We start from the raw sequence: 20,946 nt of genomic DNA on the forward strand, positions 1-20,946 counted from the left end.
GATCTACCAATAATAAACTCTTTTACCAAGACTTCAGCTGACTGACAGAGGGAAGAAAACAATGTGACAAGAGTTTCAGTCATTTAGGTAGCCCGAGGAGACGGGGGAAACCCTTCCATTGTCAACAATGTGACAAGAGTTTAGGTAACCCGAAGAGACATCAGATTTCCACACTGGGAAAAAACCTTTCTACTGTACACAATTTGACAGGAGTTTCAGTCAGGTAGACTGAAGAGACACCCCTTAGAAAGCGTGAGTGTCTATTTCAAACACAAAGTGTTTTTTGACTGGGGGGTCATATTTTGACAGCAGCAACTGCCTGTCATAATTTCACCCCCGTCCCTATCTAAGTATTGGACAGTATTAGGATGTTGATATTCATTTTGTATTCATCCTTAGGGCCCCAAATCACCCCTTAGAAAGCACAAGTGTATTTCAAACACAAAGTGTTGTTTGACTGGGGAAATATCCATCCAGAACTTACACAACGTCAATTACATGACATTTTTATAAGAGAGTTTCAATATGAATTATGTTTCTTACATTTTGAGACACAAGAGGACCGCTCTATTAAAAAAACAAAACAAAAAAACAATGATAAACTATCAGACAACTCTAAAAAGTTTCTATTACTTCTGGTAAAGCTTGTACGCTCTCGGGAGGAACGACATCTGGTGCCTTTCTGTGTGACTCACAGGTTGTGTGAATGATGTTAAAGCACAACCAGGACACCCTGGTGACGTCATTGCTGTGAGCTGTGTCCACTCTATGTTCAGTCCTCCTTAGTCCACAGAGTTGTGCAGCTCTGTGCTGAAATTAATTCATGTCGAAATGGAGGTACGTATGCTCATTTATCCTGCTGTAATAGAAGTTAATAGAGAGCACACAATAAACAGTCCACGGTGGTGGCAAGCCTGTACTGTAAACTGTCATAATGTATACGGTCATGTCATTGCTGTCGGGTAGAAACCTTGCATCTCTACATTTCTTTTCATGTTTTATGTTGTCCTTCCTTTTCGCCCCTCGCCTGGCAGCTCCATCTTCAGAATGCTTCTTCCACTGTGCTCGTCTCGTCCCTCCTCCGCGACATGTCCAAACCATGTCAACCGCGCCTCTCTGGTCACTCCTATAATGAGAATCGCAGCAACTGCACTTCTGCCACATCTTTATCCGCCTTCCTGTCTTTTTGTCAGCGCTATACCGTTGCCAAGCCGGCCGGCCGGCCATTGCTATGGTACAAGTATATATATACATTGCATTTTATTTTAACTAGAGTGGTGGCCGTGGGGCCTCTACAGCGGTGCCCGTTGGCCACTGGCCTACTTGGAACGATGCAAGTTGGAAATGGATGACCCCCACCCAGATATTATGAGTTGGAGCCTCTACGGCGGTGCCCGTTGGGCACTGGCCTACTCGGAACGATGCAAGTTGGAAATGCATTAATCCATTATTCACTGTAGGTGCTGTACAGAATGCAATCAGCAAATCATGGACAAATACCCACACATGTTTTGTTTCTAGGCTATAATAGCTGTGGCCGTCGTTTTTTTCCGCCTTTTTTTATTCCATGCAGCTCCGTATGACTAATAATGACAGAATCACTGTCAGAACATATCGCTCCATTCGCGACTCTATACACTGCATACAAACTAAACAGTATGCACACAAAACAAGGCAAGTCGTTTCACTTTCATTTCATTCACCCTCTTCTGCCTCTTCCACAATGATCGATTCACTTTGGCCGCGCTGATGATCAGCGTTCGTTCAACACACAACCGGCTGTGGGGGTGACAGTAGCCCACTTCACACCATCCTCCCGGTTTGGATCATGATGTCACCGTTGTCACGTCAATAAAACAGTAACAGTCTGCGATACCATTCTGTATTTTATTCTGCTTTTTGTCGAGCAGCAGACAGAAAACAAAAGTCATGTCAACATCACCATCATCACACACTGTCACTGCAGTCTGCGTGCTGCACAGCGTAAAGTCTTTCTTTCGCTAACTCTCATTCCATAAAAAAGGAAATTAAAAACATATATATAGGCTAATAGTCTACGCCTCTACCTGTCCTGTCCACTATTCATCGAATATAGTGTCACTATTGTTCCAGCCACACACAAACACAGAATAGACTAGTTACTAGTTACACCCAGAGAACAGCACTCATCGTGGGGCAAGCTGATCCCCCGTGAGTCCGCTGGCTGGAACAGCCTGGTTGCGATGGACACGCCCCCAAGCCAGTACAAGCTCCGTTTCCGTATCGATACGAAGAAAATGGCCGGCGCATTATTTACAAAGAATCTCGAGTGTATAGTCATTGGTCATGGTAATCAAAAAAGTGATTTATTTATTTCATCATGAAGACGCTAAAATAGTGCAAACTCAAGGGTCTTTTAACATGGGATCCAATGGGATGACGTAGGCGAGATACTATCGATGACACGCTGTTTTGGCTCGGCCCTCTCTGACGCGGTGGGAGGGATTTTTCATAGCTGTGGCCACTAGCCCGCCCCGACTTCACACAGCATTGAACAGGCTGTATAGTGCCTTATAGTTGCATTTTCGAATAGTATCACAACTTTGTCATAAAGCCAGCGTGATACTCTGCCTTTAAAGACTTCCTCAGATGTGCCACTTTGTTTACACGCCAGCGATTCGACAAAATACTGAGTTCTGGAAGCTGTCCGATACATTCATCCTGTATATGAAACCGCAACCGCTTGCAATGTGATCATATTTGACATACTGATATAATGTGGCAAGTTGTCACTGCTTCCCCGACTGGCTCACCTGCCAGTGGGAGGGAGCTCCTAATGGGAGAACATACTGTAGCACAGTGGTTCCAAAAGTGGGGTCCGGGGACCCCCAGGGGTAGGTTGAGAATCACTGCTATAGAGCCGTAAAAATCTTCTCTTATGGGGGTCCCTGGCATATGTTTTCAAATGGGGGTCCGTGGGCAAATTAGTGTCAATTAGGGGGTCCTTGACACGAAAAAGTTTGGGAACCACTGCTGTAGCGCATCCACCCTATAGCTCAACACACCCACCTGCCGCATGGCGACTGCCGCCACCAATAGGGATTACTGGTGCAGCGTCAAACATCAACCCCCCCCCCCCCCCCCCCGCCCCCTCCGTCTAGCTTCCCTCCGGCGAACACATCCAATTGTGTCCATTATATCCGACACGGAGGATTCCTAGTCTCCGCGGTGGTAGGTCAGGGTTTTCCTTTAAAAAAAAAGAAAACTCAACACATGACTGCATTTGAACATGACTGCTCTCACACCGTCTCTCTCCCTCTCACACAGTTGCATACGTGCACAATCGCATGCTTCAGTAGTGAATTCCTGTTGCTGCATCATTTCGGTCTCATTCATTCATTCATTGTACAGTATGCTCCTATAGAGATTAATGGCAAGCAGCTCAGGAGCGAATACTGTATGCCATGGACACATGCATGGTTTGGTCAGCAGCACCAGGCAGATTCAGAACAGTAATCGGACAGCAATACACACACTTTCACAACCTCCCTTCATTAGGAAATGATTACCTTATCTTCTCTACAATTTACGATTTACAATTTAGGCATTTAGCAGACGCTCTTGAATCTCTTGATCCAGAGCGACTTACATTAAGCAAAAAACTAAGCATGGCATATCAAATATATAAAAAGTAGTTATCGTGAATCATGTATAAAATAAGAATGCAACAGTGGAGTATCTATGTCAACTATACATACTATACTATATTATATGTTATACAATATACATGTGTACTACAAAGTGCTATGACTACATAAAATGCAATTCTAGTGCTGTCTACGTAACAAGCTATATAAGTCTGTCTAAAATAATATCCAAGTCTACATGAAGTGCTATCTAAGGGGCTAGGCTAGGGCAAGTGCTACGGGCCATGGTGGAGTCTGAAGAGGTGGGTTTTCAGACTACGGCGGAAGATTGGGAAAGAGGCTGCAGTTCTGACTGTGATGGGAAGTGCATTCCATAGTTTTGTAGCCAGAAGGGAGAAGAGTTTGGAGCGTTGTCCCGGTGTTTTTAGTGAAGGTACCTCCAGCTTCCCTGCGTTGGCTGATCTGAGTGCGCGGGAGGGTTTGTAGGGTACGATCATACTTGTGAGATATGAGGGAGCCATGCCTTTGGTTGCTTTGAATGCCAGCATCAGAATTTTGTATTCTGTGCGGGCAGCGACCAGCGAGCCAATGGAGGGAGCGGAGAAGGGGGGAGACGTGTGAGAATTTTGGCTGGTTGAAGACCAAGCGAGCTGCGGCATTTTGGATCGGTCAGAATAATTTCCCCATAGAGTTGTTCAAACCCAGCCCATATGTTCATGCGTTTGGTCCGACATACTAACAGTCCTACAGTCATGAGTCCGACAGACCGACACCCTACCCAAAACCTAACCTCACAGGAAGCCACGGGTTAGTTGTAACCTATACCACGCATGTCGGGAGCCACGGGTTCGTTTAAAGGACCACTTCACCACTTTTCAACCTGTCTTCATATAATAAGTTCTCACTAGTGATCATGATAAAATGCCACCATTTTCTGTGTCTCATATAGGAGGGCTGTGGGCAGTTCAGGAACCTGTCCACCAGTGACATCATCGATGGGGAATCCAAGCTAATAGAAACTGCAGGCTTTCTAGTCCTGAAAAGTTGAAATGCGAAAATGGAAGACGTTGGTCTCACGATAATACAAATCTAAACATTTCTGTAAACAAATCTTGTTAAAAGAAAATATCTGCCTAATGATGATGAACTGCCCACAGCCCTCCTATGAGACACAGACTGAGTAGAAAAAACTGTGCCATGTTATCATTATTATTAGTGAGGACCTATTATATGAAGGTTGAAAAGTGGTCCTATAACCCGGTCATGTACTGTATATATGACCGGGTATGTATATATGCCTGTCGGACTGTTAAGTATGTCTAACCAACGTATGCACCCCCTTCCCACCAACGTCACAGACATCCTTCTCACCATAACAATGAACCGTAACCAAGTAATAGCCTTAGCTATCGTGTATAGGACCATGCTGTGGCAGTAGTTGACAAACCGTTGACAGCACTACCATGGCTCTACATGCGTCGATTGGTGAATGGTTCAGCACCACCACTGGTGGACAGCGACCAGTTTTAACATGGGATCCAATGGGATGACGTAGGCGAGATACTATCGATGACACGCTGTTTTGGCTCGGCCCTCTCCGACGCGGTGGGAGGGATTTTTCATAGCTGTGGCCACTAGCCCGCCCCGACTTCACACAGCATTGAACAGGCTGTATAGTGCCTTATAGTTGCATTTTCGAATAGTATCACAACTTTGTCATAAAGCCAGCGTGATACTCTGCCTTTAAAGACTTCCTCAGATGTGCCACTTTGTTTACACGCCAGCGATTCGACAAAATACTGAGTTCTGGAAGCTGTCCGATACATTCATCCTGTATATGAAACCGCAACCGCTTGCAATGTGATCATATTTGACATACTGATATAATGTGGCAAGTTGTCACTGCTTCCCCCGACTGGCTCACCTGCCAGTGGGAGGGAGCTCCTAATGGGAGAACATACTGTAGCACAGTGGTTCCAAAAGTGGGGTCCGGGGACCCCCAGGGGTAGGTTGAGAATCACTGCTATAGAGCCGTAAAAATCTTCTCTTATGGGGGTCCCTGGCATATGTTTTCAAATGGGGGTCCGTGGGCAAATTAGTGTCAATTTGGGGGTCCTTGACACGAAAAGGTTTGGGAACCACTGCTGTAGCGCATCCACCCTATAGCTCAACACACCCACCTGCCGCCTGGCGACTGCCGCCACCGATAGGGATTACTGGTGCAGCGTCAAACATCAACCCCGCCCCCGCCCCCTCCGTCTAGCTTCCCTCCGGCGAACACATCCAATTGTGTCCATTATATCCGACACGGAGGATTCCTAGTCTCCGCGGTGGTAGGTCAGGGTTTTCCTTTAAAAAAAAAAACCCAACACATGATTGCATTTGAACATGACTGCTCTCTCCCTCTCACACAGTTGCATACGTGCACAATCGCATGCTTCAGTAGTGAATTCCTGTTGCTGCATCATTTCGGTCTCATTCATTCATTCATTGTACAGTATGCTCCTATAGAGATTAATGGCAAGCAGCTCAGGAGCGAATACTGTATGCCATGGACACATGCATGGTTTGGTCAGCAGCACCAGGCAGATTCAGAACAGTAATCGGACAGCAATACACACACTTTCACAACCTCCCTTCATTAGGAAATGATTACCTTATCTTCTCTACAATTTACGATTTACAATTTAGGCATTTAGCAGTCGCTCTTGAATCTCTTGATCCAGAGCGACTTACATTAAGCAAAAAACTAAGCATGGCATACATCAAATATATAAAAAGTAGTTATTGTGAATCATGTATAAAATAAGAACGCAACAGTGGAGTATCTATGTCAACTATACATACTATACTATATTATATGTTATACAATATACATGTGTACTACAAAGTGCTATGACTACATAAAATGCAATTCTAGTGCTGTCTACGTAACAAGCTATATAAGTCTGTCTAAAATAATATCCAAGTCTACATGAAGTGCTATCTAAGGGGCTAGGCTAGGGCAAGTGCTACGGGCCATGGTGGAGTCTGAAGAGGTGGGTTTTCAGACTACGGCGGAAGATTGGGAAAGAGGCTGCAGTTCTGACTGTGATGGGAAGTGCATTCCATAGTTTTGTAGCCAGAACGGAGAAGAGTTTGGAGCGTTGTCCCGGTGTTTTTAGTGAAGGTACCTCCAGCTTCCCTGCGTTGGCTGATCTGAGTGCGTGGGAGGGTTTGTAGGGTACGATCATACTTGTGAGATATGAGGGAGCCATGCCTTTGGTTGCTTTGAATGCCAGCATCAGAGTTTTGTATTCTGTGCGGGCAGCAACCAGCGAGCCAATGGAGGGAGCGAAGAAGGGGGGAGACGTGTGAGAATTTTGGCTGGTTGAAGACCAAGCGAGCTGCGGCATTTTGGATCGGTCAGAATAATTTCCCCATAGAGTTGTTCAAACCCAGCCCATAATTATGTTCATGCGTTTGGTCCGACATACTAACAGTCCTACAGTCATGAGTCCGACAGACCGACACCCTACCCAAAACCTAACCTCACAGGAAGCCACGGGTTAGTTGTAACCTATACCACGCATGTCGGGAGCCACGGGTTCGTTTAAAGGACCACTTCACCACTTTTCAACCTGTCTTCATATAATAAGTTCTCACTAGTGATCATGATAAAATGCCACAATTTTCTGTGTCTCATATAGGAGGGCTGTGGGCAGTTCAGGAACCTGTCCACCAGTGACATCATCGATGGGGAATCCAAGCTAATAGAAACTGCAGGCTTTCTAGTCCTGAAAAGTTGAAATGCGAAAATGGAAGACGTTGGTCTCACGATAATACAAATCTAAACATTTCTGTAAACAAATCTTGTTAAAAGAAAATATCTGCCTAATGATGATGAACTGCCCACAGCCCTCCTATGAGACACAGACTGAGTAGAAAAAACTGTGCCATGTTATCATTATTATTAGTGAGGACCTATTATATGAAGGTTGAAAAGTGGTCCTATAACCCGGTCATGTACTGTATATATGACCGGGTATGTATATATGCCTGTCGGACTGTTAGGTATGTCTAACCAACGTATGCACCCCCTTCCCACCAACGTCACAGACATCCTTCTCACCATAACAATGAACCGTAACCAAGTAATAGCCTTAGCTATCGTGTATAGGACCATGCTGTGGCAGTAGTTGACAAACCGTTGACAGCACTACCATGGCTCTACATGCGTCGATTGGTGAATGGTTCAGCACCAACACTGGTGGACAGCGACCAGTGTTGCTAGAGAGACAAAAGCAGCCAGGTCTACAAAAACCAGCGACCAGTTGTACCACTTGAACCCCATCATAAAGTAAGAAAACCTGCAAGTTGTGAGCTTGTACATCTTCTATTTTCAAAACAAATCTAGAATCTTTGAATTATTTTGATTTCTATACAAACCTTGTATGGGGATCCCTGGCAAGGATTTTCAGATGGAGGTACAGCTTGTGGATTTCAAACAAATCTTTTTTAGATATTCGAAAAATATATATCAAAAATCTTGAATAGGGGTCACTGGAACAAAATATTTTCTGATGGTAGTCTGCAGCCAAATACAAAATGTTTGAGAACCACTCAGGTGTACATCAGACAGCAAGCCTAACTAAATAAGCGACTAAACAAGGGCAAAAAAAGCAACCAGCAACTGCAATATTTACAAGTGACTCAACAGAAAAACAAACACTAATAGTGACAGGCCAATGTGTGCTGTGACCCAGCAGCAGGATAAAATACACCGGAGATAATAATACAGGAGAGCAAAGCGCAGCGTAAATCTCACCAAATAAACATTTCTCTTTAAGACAGCACAGATATGGCAGCCTGTACAACATTACGAGAATAATTCCACAAATGCTACAATGGCACTGCTTGTTGCGGAAACCTTCCTGCAAACTGACATGCCTGAAATTGGCTTCAAAAAGCAGTGAGGTGCGGGGCGTCTTTATTACAATACACCATACTGTATATCATGCAGTTAACACAACATCCAATCAACACCAAATTGGAACCACTTGTTGAGGGGCCTCTATAGATCGTCGCAGTCCCTCCCCCTTTCAGAACAGTGGCCCAGGAAATAAATCCCCAATGCATTTTTCCCATAGGCATTTCTTTAAGTATTTATTTAAAGACGGTTACGCCGCGGACAAAGCCAACTCGGATCGTGACAAATCATGACAATGAACACAATGTTTTGGGCCGATCAAATAATTTATAAGAAGAAAAACAAAACAAATAGTGTTGTCTCCTGCCTTTATTTTCTTCTTTCTAATGATTTGATCGGCCCAAAATATTGTGTTCATTGTCATGATTTGTCACGATCCGAGTTGGCTTTGTCCGCGGCGTAACCGTCTTTAAATAAATACTTTAAGAAATGCCTATGGGGAAAATGAACGGCGATTTCTTTTCCGGGTCTCTCGAGGGGGCGGGACTGCAACGCTCTATAGAGCACACCTCCAAAGGCACTTTCACTTCGGGGGCCCCACAGAAGCCCCACAGCTCCCTCGTGTCCTGGCTGCAACCCACAACCCGAGGCAACCCAGCCGGACAGCCCTCCAGAGATATGCACTCAAAAGAGCGCCTTTTTTTTATACGCATATACCTTCATGTAAGGTCTGGCTATCAAGACTCTTTGACTAAAGCTTTGTCTGTCAGGTGAAATTCCTGGCCTGGTAGTCCTATAAAAACGTTACTTTAAAACCCATTTTGACCTGGGAACGATTTTATAAATGTCTTCTAAATCCTGACAGTGTTCTGAAATAGCTATGTTTCTGTGTCAGTCGTTCTTCGATTTTTCAAAAATAGCAGACCTACAAGCTCGTAGCGCGCCACTCAGTGGCGCGCTATGAGCTTGTAGATCTGCTATTTTTCAATAGCTAAAGCATAACATAGTGCTTACACCAAAAGGGGTTCCCGCCCAAAATGGGTTAAGTATCCTTTTGAGCCATGTTGTCAAAAGTGAATGGAATGATAAAAGTTTTTTGAGCATTTCTTGCTATAATCCCACAGAATAGGTTGTTATATGACTATGTAAACACGCAGGTTACGGTTAGCAGGACGTCTCTTCATATTCACAATTAAGCAAACTGATCTGGAGTAGGATTACAAATGTTGGCAGCTCTAAAGCAACAGATCTGTTTTGCATTAGACCTGTAATGAAAACAGAAATAACATGTTACTGTACATCCATCACCACATCAACATCTGTGCTGTCACACCGTCACTGTTAATACGCTATATCGCTTAATATGCTGACATGAGGGTGAGATGTTTTGCTTCCACACGTTACATCCTGGAGCCGAGTGAGCAGTCTATCCGTCTGTTAGCTTCACTCAATTTAATATCCAACGTGTGCCATCATTCACAGCACCATGTCACCTCTTCCCGCCAAAGTAGAACTGACAGCTTTACATCTCTCTGGATTTGACGAGACAGCATGAAAGCTGAGAGGGATACAGACATCATGAAGGCTGAGAGACAGACACTGTGGTAGAGACAGACAGTAGGACAGCTGAGAGGGAGACAGTGTGGGAGAGAGACAGACAGTGGGGACATCTGAGAGGGAGACAGTGTGGGAGACAGAGAGTAGGACAGCTGAGAGGGAGACAGTGTAGGAGAGACAGACAGTAGGACAGCTGAGAGGGAGACAGTGTGGGAGAGACAGACAGTAGGACAGCTGAGAGGGAGACAGTGTGGGAGAGACAGACAGTAGGACAGCTGAGAGGGAGACAGTGTGGGAGAGACAGAAAGTAGGACATTTTGGAGAGTGACATGAAGCAAGGAGAGAAAGACAACGCTCGTCCCCCTCGTAACTCAGTCGGCGTCACAGCGCCATCTGCTGGTTGGCTCAGAGCGCCACACATATAACTCTATATGGGCGAGACTCTTAAAACGCCAATTTGGCCTGCTATTTAACATGTCGAATGTCATTTAATCCACCCAAAACAGACTTTTTGTAAGCTAGGATCATAGAGTGGAAAACCAAGCTTGTTTTTTATTTGGTCTAAAAAGAAGAATCCGAGATATTAGCATTCTAATATATAGTCTGTCCCCATAGACAGCATTAGAGCAGCGGTTTTCCTTATTTCTTTTTCTTTCTTTTTTTAACTGAGTGTTATGAGCAGCCACATACAGGACACAATTGATCACCGTAATCAATCGATTTTGGCGCTAAACAAGACAACTCATGTTGTTAATATTGACAGTATTGCAAAGTCGGTTCCAAGGTATATATTTTTGTCTGTCATCACCAAGCCAAGCAGGCTATTAGAATATTATTCAAAAACTAGATCACACCTGAGATCAAACATTGCATCAGACAAAAAACTAAACAAGCCTTGAACGAACATGCAAACTAGAAGTGCAAGAGCAACACCGTCTACTTGTCATGCAGAGATGCCTTTTCAACTAAGAAGTTAGAACTCAACCAAGATCGTGTTGATGTACCATTCCTGTTCAAAAGCAAGCAGTCAGTATTCGCCTGTTTCAACAAAACCTTGCCTGCAGGAAAATAATGATGTAGGCCAGTAGCATTGACATCAATATGGATGAAATCATTTGAACACATTGCCAGGTTGGGCCCCTACCGTTAAATCCATTATTCATTGTGGCATCACAACACAATCAAAACAGACTTTGGATAACCCACAAAATAAATACATAATTGGCGATGAGGTTACCACCACTTTATCTACAGGAGATCATATTTAAGAAGACCACCTAGGCTATGATCACATGCACATCATCCTTCACAAAGACGAAGATGAAGCTCAAGCTCTGTGTAGTTACTGCTGTGCTCAGCGCGGTGTGTTGTTTTCATAGTAGGTACTATAGGTAGGGTTGTTTGCAAGCCCCCCTGAACTCACATGGCCCAAGGCTGCTGCCTACAGAGGCTACTGTACAGTATGTAGTTAAAACACATTCCCTCCCGTTAATACAGGCAGTAACGTGAGGCTAGTGCCAGAGAAATGCGCGACATAAGCAAAGAAGAAGAGCCCTCATCCGGCCGACCCGAAAGTGATTGCCCTCCTTTGTCGCACGAGGCTCGTTCACGGCCATGTTCTGCCGCTCGGACTATCATTATGCATAGCGTGACCTTGAATTAATGTTTTATTAAGCTATAATAAACAGCTTTAGATCTTGTGTGCACAATGACATTGTGGATATTCCATGACTAGTACACACCATGGGAGCAACCGGAGGCTAACGATGGATGGTAAAAACGATAAATAAAATACAATTTATTCTGGATGAAATGACATTAAACAAACCCAAAATGTATCGTGTTGGCAAAGGAGGTTGCAAGCACGAATCCCGAGAAACTGTGGGTCTGGCATAGATTAAGTTAAAGCATGCTCAGATTCTTCATTATGAAGCAAGCAGCTGAGGAGTAGCCTATATACTGATTCAAATGTCAGGATGTGCCCGATACGATTTCATGCTGGCTTCTGTAGTTATTTGTGTGAAGAGGATAGGACAGTCATTGCCACCTGAGCTCAGAAATTACATTCCTGCTCTTTGTATTGAATGTAATAGAACTTGTCCGCTTTACAAAAAGTAAGAAATGTAGGTCATGTCGCCTTTAATTTACTTTGGACAAGGTGAAAAGCTATATCTAAACAGTTGCAGATTGAACCATTATTGTCTCCACCAGGCCGAAGGCATGTGGGGAGAGTATGTTTTGCACTTCGTCCGTCCGTGTGTCCGTCCGTCCGTGTGTGTGTCCGTCCGTGTGTCCGTGAACAGCTAATCTCGGCCGAAGGCATGTGGGGAGAGTATGTTTTGCACTTCGTCCGTCCGTGTGTCCGTCCGTCCGTGTGTGTGTCCGTCCGTGTGTCCGTGAACAGCTAATCTCGGCCACCGTTAACCCGGTCGATGCCAAATTTTGCACACACACTCCCTGGATGCCAACGATGAACCTCTGCCCCAAACTTTCCAGAACGGCCTGTTATAGCGCCACCAGGAGGCCGCTTTGTGCAAAACAAGTTTTTTCACAGTACACCTACAGATATTGTCCAAACATCACGCAAATTAGTACACAGTCTCTCTAGAGCCATTCAACGAAACGGGTCTTTCAGATTTCTCAGACTCCATCCTGATTGGTTAAGATTGGCTTCCAAAGTTCACAGGAGTGCTCAGTTTCAAACAAAATGCTGCAAATCATGAACACATCGCGTGATTTCCGTGAAATTGTGCACGCACATTCCCACTAGGCCGAGGACAAAATGCCACATGAACAATTTCAACTCAGCCTCAAGGTGGCGCTATAACTGGCCGAAAAGTGTTTTTACCTCTAACTGCACGGATCTGTGGATAACCTGGTGGAGACCTGTGCCCAGAAGGGCACTTTTTCTAGTTTTACCTGGTTTGTACCTTAGTAGTTCTACTTGCCAGACTGTTGCCTCTCGCAATTTTCAAATTGATCCGTCATACAGTCTGGAGCAATGGAAGCTCTATCATGAGTAAGCAATAAAGCAGAAGTGGAGCCTCCTCCCCACTTCCGTCTTTTCCTAATACTAAGTATAACTATAGCTTGCTTGAGAAATTAAAAAATCACACCCGTGTGAAGTGAGTGGTGCAACTGCCCGGTTCCGGCGTGCGGCCCCACGTCCGAAACGGTTGAGAAATTACAGAGTTACTGTGTGGGGGTCCCTCTACTGTACCCTCTACTTTACTGTACTGCACTGTACTGTACTGTACTGTCACTGTACTGGGACACCCGAAATCATCATATATACAGTTAATATGTGCGTGTGTGTGTGTGTGTGTGTTTGTGTGTGTGTGTTAGGTTGTGCACAGGTGGTGAAAAACAACCATGCTGTTTTCGTGCTCAGATGCACTCACCCAGCCAGCCAGCTACCCACACACATAGCTCCGTAAGGGAATGGTTGCACAACTCAATAAAATTAAAAGTTTGTTTCAAATAATATTAACGGAAATGGCAGCTTCCTTACTCGGATTTCGGGAGGTGCCGTTCCAGACTACGGACTACTTGAACATCATGAATAGCCTACAGCGGACCAGTACATGAATCCTGCGAGTGTTTCAGTAGTACGAGCAATCATCAATAATACTGTACTGACAGCACGCTCAAACATGGATGTATGCCTGAGGGTGACTAGACTAGAATAAAGACAATCTGGGAATTGTCAGTTATGTGACTGTCACTTTGATGTGGAAACGTTTCTGACAATGTAGGGCTGCACAGGTATATATATTTTTTTTGAGTGGTGCAACCACTCCAAGGAACAGCAATGTCCGTGTTCACCTACATGTATGTGTTGTTCACCTATGTGTCCGTGTGTTCACCTATGTGTCCGTGTGACGTTAATGAGCACCAGTAGGGGCGCTGTTGTGCCAGAAACAGAGAGAGAGAGAGAGTGCTGCACTGTTGTTACTACAGCAGTAGCCTGGGGCTGGGGTCCACCTATGCTTTCTATGGCATAGGCAGCTCCCGGCAGGATCCGCCCGGGAGAATCTAGACACACCTGCGCGACATGAGACTAATTAATTAGAGCGACAGAGAGAGAGTGTGCGTGTGTGTGCGTCAATTTAACAAAGGTGCAGATGATCAGAATTCAGCAGAGAGTGATCAACGTTTGCCCTACTCGAAAGTGAATAACCCAAATTGAAGTGGACTCGGTTGGACTTTTTTTCCGTCCCTGGAAATCGTCTGGGTTCCCAAGGCTACTACAGCGGTGGTTCTTGGGTTGGTTCCAGGGGGTCTCCACTCTCCAGCATAATTAATAAGTCAATGGCATCACAATACTTTTTACCACTTTAACTCATGGGTACAGGCTTTAGTTTAAAGAAAATCCCTGAAGAAGACGTCAAAACGTTTCTTAATAAATATATAGCATCGTGGTTACGAGTGTGTGGCCTATTTTCTTATTTTTACTTGTTTTTACTGCCTTAGGCCGGCACCTCACCAACACTGGTGTGCTCCCTTTCCTGTTTTGTCTACAGGCTTTAGTTTAGACATAATATTGGTCCGACTGTCATAATAGACCGACAACCTACCTCGAACGGGAGCAGTGCATGTCCGACCGCATGTCCGACCGTTCACCATTGTTTCTGCATGTCTGTCCGTTAGTGTGTCTAAGCTGCGTGTGCATCCCTAACCATACTTTATGTGTTGGCTATACTCTCCCACTTTATACTGTACATGTATGATCTAGCCAGAGATACACAGAAAGACCCAGAAAGCGAGTGCGAGACAGCAGTGTTGATTTTGACAGCTCAAATTTAGATTTTAGTTTTAGTCAGTCTTTTGAATAGTTTACATTTAGTTATAGTCACATTTCAGTCACCTGGAATGTTTTAGTGTTAGTCTAGTTTAAATCTACAGTTGATTTAGTCGACTAAAATGTATTTTGGCGGCCCTTGATGGCGTCGTAATGGCTGATTTTACACATATAGCAGATCTATAAGCTCGCAATGCGGTGAACTTGTAGATCTGCTATTTTCAGCATGCAACCAAGCGTAAAATGTTTCTAACATTTTAGTCTAGTTTTTATTTGTTGACGAAATTGTCAATATATTTAGTCATCATAGCTAAGTTTTCATTTAGTTTCCATCTTAATTAGTCGACGAACATATTTCGTCGTAGTATTAGTCGACAAAATCAACACTGAGACAGAGAGAACGCGAAAGGGAGATACAACACGGAGCGAGCGTTATTTTACAACATATATTTTGAGATTGGGGGGGTAAGCATAAGAGACACCATGCCAGAGCTTGAGGGTGCTGAAAACAGCAAAACAAGCATTGGGTGAAAATATTTAAGTTTGTGGTATGGTCCCTATATGGGCAGAAGTGAAAGTGCTTTTGGAGGTGTGCCCTGTTATAGAGAGTCGCAGTCCCGCCCCCTACCAGGGCGGGGCACAGGAAATGATTCTCCGTTCATTTTCCTCATAGACATTTCAGAAAGTATTTATTTAAAGACGTTAGCCGCGGACAAAGCCAACTCTTGTCGTGACAAATCATGACAACAAACACAATTATTTGGGCCGAACAAATAATTAGAAAGAAGAAAAAAACCTCAGGTTACAACACTGTTTTTGTTGTTTTTCTTCTTTGCAATTATTTGTTTGGTCCAAAATATTGTGTTTGTTGTCATGAGTTGTCACGACTCGAGTTGGCTTTGTCCGTGGCGTAACAGTCTTTAAATAAATACCATTTGAAATGTCTATGGGAAAAATGCATTGGGAATCATTTCCTGGGCCTGGTGTCGTCATGAAAGGTGGTGGGACTGCGACGCTCTATAGAGGACACTCTATAACAGGGGTGAGACATGGTCAAAGCATTCCCAGGGGTCCCCAGCCAAAAACGTTGAGAACCCCTGCTCTATAACACGTCATCCCATTTGAATGATTGGATGTTGCGTTCAGATTATGCTTTTCTTTGTGAATATAATCCTCATTAGGCTTCCCCCCCCCCCTCCTTTTTTATCTCAAATGTTTTGAAAAGTTTAACACCAAACATTTCAAAATGGGAGTCCACGGCCAAATAAATATCAATATGGGGGTCCTTGACAAAACACAACAATTGTTGTACTGTAGGTACTGTTCAAAACGCCAGCATCCAGCTCCCAACATTTACATCAACACTGACATGCAAAGGAAACAGAATAACCCATGTCATAACCCTAGATTAGACTTGTGACTGGATGGTGTTAAACACATGCAAAAATAAACATGTTTGGCATGTATGTTTGCACCTTATAGGTGTTTATACAGTGAGTGAAATGAGACGATGAAGGCATCCTCCAACGCAGCACTTTGTTTCCAGAGCTCATTTACATTCCAATTGATAAAATGTCAAGCTGGGCAGTTTGCATGATACTCTGCCGAAAAAGCGTTGTTAAACCCATTTATTTTGGCCCGGTCCGGCCTAGCGGCCCGGGCACCTAGGCTGGTAAAACAGCGTGTTGTGGGTTCGAGTCCCGATCCAGACGACCTTTGCTGCATGTCTTCCCCCCGCCCATCATCTCTCTCCCCGATTCCTATCAATCTACTGTATATTTTTCAATAAAGGCAAAAGGCAAAATCTAAAAACTAAACTAAAACATTTAGTATACATTATATGGATTTTTCCCTCACATGCATGGTAAAACTTCCTCCATGTCACATTTCTCCGTCTTGTTGCAATAAGATTGAAACAAAGACAAATAGATGTTTGACTATAATTTTCAGTTTCATGTGGAGGTAAAGTTTATTCCAAATTCAACTTCCAATTCCACAGCACAATGAGCACAATGACCACAAATCCTCGGAGATGAGCCGAGCAATCAGTCTTGCTTCTCGCAGGTGCTCTCAGAGCGCCACTCCAAGTAAGTCTCATCAGCTCCGTTCTCCAGAAAAGTGAATTAATTTGATCTAGCATGAAAGCATGTTTCTCAGCACCAGTGACACCGATGCGCCAGTTTGATATGAAACCGGCCATTTTGATCGGTGGCCGATCAATCAGTGCATCTTTAAATGGAACCATATGGACCCTTACAGGTCTGTAACTGAGAGTGTTGGACCCTCTCTGAGAGTGTACAAATGGACTCTTACAAGTTTGTAACACTGTGAGAGTACAAATGGACTCTTACAAGTCTGTAACTCTGAGAGTGTAGAAATGGACTCTTACAAGTCTGTAACTGTGAGAGTGTATACGGACTCTTACAAGTCTGTAACTGTGAGAGTGTATACGGACTCTTACAAGTCTGTAACTGTGAGAGTGTACAAATGGACTCTTACAAGACTGTAACTGTGAGAGTGTACAAATGGACTCTTACAAGACTGTAACTGTGAGAGTGTATACGGACTCTTACAAGTCTGTAACTGTGAGAGTGTACAAATGGAATATTACAGGTCTGTAACTCTGAGAGTGTACAAAGCGAGCAAATACGAGCAAAAAGGAACGTGGGCTGCGGGGCAGGTCAGGAATTCCCTTCATAATCATAAGTTTGCGCATCCTGGCGCCAATTCGCTATTTCAGGAAAAAGTTGCCTTGCACAATGCACATGTTACCTATATAAAGATACAACAATGTGGCCATACACATTGATGAATTTTATATTCTCCACTTCTGTATACACTATCACTATCATCAACGGCAAATGGTTCCAGTGATCCAGCTGTGTGACAAATTGTATTGTTCCACTTTTGCTTTGGCAATGTAAACGTATGTTTTCCCAATAAAGCCCTTTGAACTGAATTGAATTGATACACGTAAATAAGTGATCGCGGAATGTGCCGTCGCTTTGAAATGACAGCGTAGTATACGTTCCGATCCTATGAGGCAAAAAACCCACTCCACCACTCTGTCCTCGCATCGAATCCTCTCCTCCTCGCTGGGGGTGGGGCTATAAGGGGAGAGTGTAGGACGCGAGGAGAGTGAGCGAGTGTGAAAGTTGCGGTATCGGAATTGGGCTTTGCTCTATGGCTCTGGCTGTCACTCAACCGACTACTGGCCAATTGGGCAGCGACGCAGCATGCCTTCCGCTTGACCTGCAGAGGCCAATGAGAATCTATGCCACAAGAGCACCACGGGAGATACTCCAATAAGAGCCAAGCCAACCAATTATATCGAGCCAACAGAGGTAATTCGGGCAGACTTCCGGGTCCTTCAAAACGCCTGTCCGCTCTCTAGTGTATATACAATTATACGGTGAAGACACAGCAGCTTACCATCGGAATGGTATTAGAGAACAATAGAACATACAGCCAGGTTGTTACATGGTATGGTTATTTCATCATAGCATGCAGTTAAGTAGGCTATTGTGTAACAGCCAGCCACCAATGTTGTGAAATTTTAAAACGGGACCGCCAAATATTCTAAGCTTTTTCTGTGATTCTGACAATAATCACTCTTTGAGACGCACACATTCGAGTTGGGTGACATCAAACAAAGAATCACGTGATGATACTATATATTCATTTTTCTCTCTCTCTCACACACACACACACACACACACACACACACACACACACACACACACACACACACACACACACACAATAATGACATGTTTGTAAGCCTATTTTCCCAGCTTATAAAAAACACATGTTAATATATAGGCCTATACAGATGCTCATGATGTACGTCCACCTACTGGGGGCTCTTGGGGTAGAAGGGCAGGGTGACATGGCTGAGCGCGATGATGTCGAAGGCGGTGGGCTCGCCGGAGATGGCCTGCCGCTTGGTCCGGCACTGCTGGTCCTGCTGCTGCAGCTGGGGGGGCTGAGGCTGGAGGAGGGGCTGAGGCTGGATGAGGTGCTGCGGCTGGAGCAGGACGCTCTGGTGCACCTGCTGCTGGGTCTGGGCGGCCGTGGCGGGTCTGATGACGGAGCGGTACTTGTCCAGCTCGTTCTGCAGCCTCTGGATCAGCTCGTCCTTCTGGTCCAGCTCCAGCTCCAGCTCGTCGATGAGCGCGTCGCGCTGCCGCAGCTCCTCGATCTTCTCCTGCAGCGCGTACTGCAGGTCCCGCAACGTGCCCATGTTTGGGCTCCTTTTATTTTTTATTGTTTTCCCCCCAAGTAAGCAAAATTCCTTGGGTTTTCAAAGGAATTAATTAACCTATTTGAAAGTTGGGAGAAAGCATGGCGTTCAAAACGAGCGCACAGGGCAGTGTTGTTGTTGTTCTGAGAAGTTCGTCAGAGACGTCAAGACATGCACTGATGACTGCAGCAAAAATGAAGAATAAAGATATAAAGACATATATAGCCTACAACACACTGATATATCCGCTCCGCTGGAATATGCCTTTGTTCGTGTGTGTGTGTGTGTGTGTGTGTGTGTGTGTGTGTGTGTGTGTGTGTGTGTGTGTGTAGTCCACTGTCTCCACGGCGTTCGTTCAGTTCCATACAAAGAAAGATACAAATAAATCCCCCTTTCCTTTCCGCTCCGCTCCGAGTCTTCAACAGGTGTGTTGATGAGAGCAGCTCGCGCAGACCAGAGCCCGGCCGGCGCGAGGAGAGGAGACGCAATTCATACAAGCGTGCATACATGCACGCGCCTGGGAAACTTTATATCTACCATGTCTTTGTTTGAAGTCAACGCAGTTGTCTGTTGCTTGTTGTTCGTTCAATATAGGAAATTCCCCATATCTCTCTCTCTCTCTTTAGTTTCTTCCATTTTTCGTACCCCCCCCCCCACCCCCCCCTCTCTTTCTCTCTCTCTCTCTCTCTCTCTCTCTCTCTCTCCCCGCGCTCTGTAGTCTGCTACTATACACCGTGCGATGTACACGTACGCACAGATGAGATGTGTATCCATGTATTTATCCAAGCGTTAATGTGAGTCTAACCGACTGTGACAGTGACGTGTTTTGTGTGTGTGTGTGTGTGTGTGTGTGTGTGTGTGTGTGTGTGTGTGTGTGTGTGTGTGTGTGTGTGTGTGTGTGTGTGTGTGTGTGTGTGTGTGCGCGCGTGTCGTGCGTTGGAATGCACCTGCCTGATGGAACTGAACAGTGGAATGTAACGGTTATATAGCCTGTAATCATATCCCTCACACAGAGGAGAGGAGAGGAGAGGAGAGGAGAGGAGAGGAGAGGAGAGGAGAGGAGAGGAGAGGAGAGGAGAGGAGAGGAGGAAGCAGATGAGGAGAACAGAAGCCGGGGCCATCGTCAGCCTAACCTCGGATGCCAAATTGAAGTGCTGGCCACGTGTCATGCCAGACGGAAATAAACACCCCATCCGTCGCCCATCCTATTTCATTAATCTTCCATTTATGCCCCACCAATCACACACATGTGTTAATAATGTTCGGTGAGGCATGCAAGGCAAAAAAGCATTTATTATTTTCCGCTATAAACCGGTGCATGCAGGTTCTCAAAGTGTGATCCGGGTCCCTGCAGCTAAATGATGTATAGCGGTAGGTAATTAAGAACCAAATGGACCGATATGGTCTGCCTGCATGTGGTCCAGAATTTCTTACTTTACGTCAGTCGATCGTTCTCAAACTTTCTATGTCAAGGACCTCCACATTGATAATTAGCCCACGGACCATGCACTATTGAAAATAAATACGCCAGCCGCCAGGCACCCCCATAATAGAATATTTGTACAGCAGTGATTCCCTTATTATTTCAAGGACCCCCAGTTTGATATGCATCAGTCACACATTTGATAAAACATTGTTTTATCTCCGGGACCATAATCTGCGCTGTAAAATCCTCAGTGTTTATTTAACTCTGAGAATGAATGACCCATTAGGGTCCATTTGGTTCCAAACTATCAGTGATTTGGCTGGGGACCCCCTGGAAGCTGGGGGTCCCCGGCCCACACTTTGAGAAGAACCAGGTACTTTTGGT

General features: G+C 44.8%; 1 protein-coding gene across 3 annotated transcripts in view; it reads right to left on the bottom strand.

The window, feature by feature from the left end:
• Positions 1-19,136, bottom strand: part of prkg1 (protein kinase cGMP-dependent 1) — a gene marked incomplete at its 5' end in the record, with an annotated part of 166,610 nt that extends 147,474 nt beyond the window's left edge. Inside the window, 2 exons of one of the 3 annotated variants that reach the window (XM_083786860.1) lie at positions 18,751-18,863; positions 18,945-19,136. In XM_083786860.1, the coding sequence (XP_083642986.1) occupies positions 18,751-18,863; positions 18,945-19,136 (305 nt within the window). Of the gene's footprint in view, positions 1-18,750 lie in introns of all 3 variants that reach the window. The other 2 variants (XM_083786859.1, XM_083786858.1) reach the window with 2 other exon arrangements.
• Positions 19,137-20,946: the final 1,810 nt, after the last annotated feature.

This window comes from Protomyctophum parallelum, assembly GCF_964188405.1.
Source record: "Protomyctophum parallelum genome assembly, chromosome: 17".
Classification (NCBI taxonomy): domain Eukaryota; kingdom Metazoa; phylum Chordata; class Actinopteri; order Myctophiformes; family Myctophidae; genus Protomyctophum; species Protomyctophum parallelum.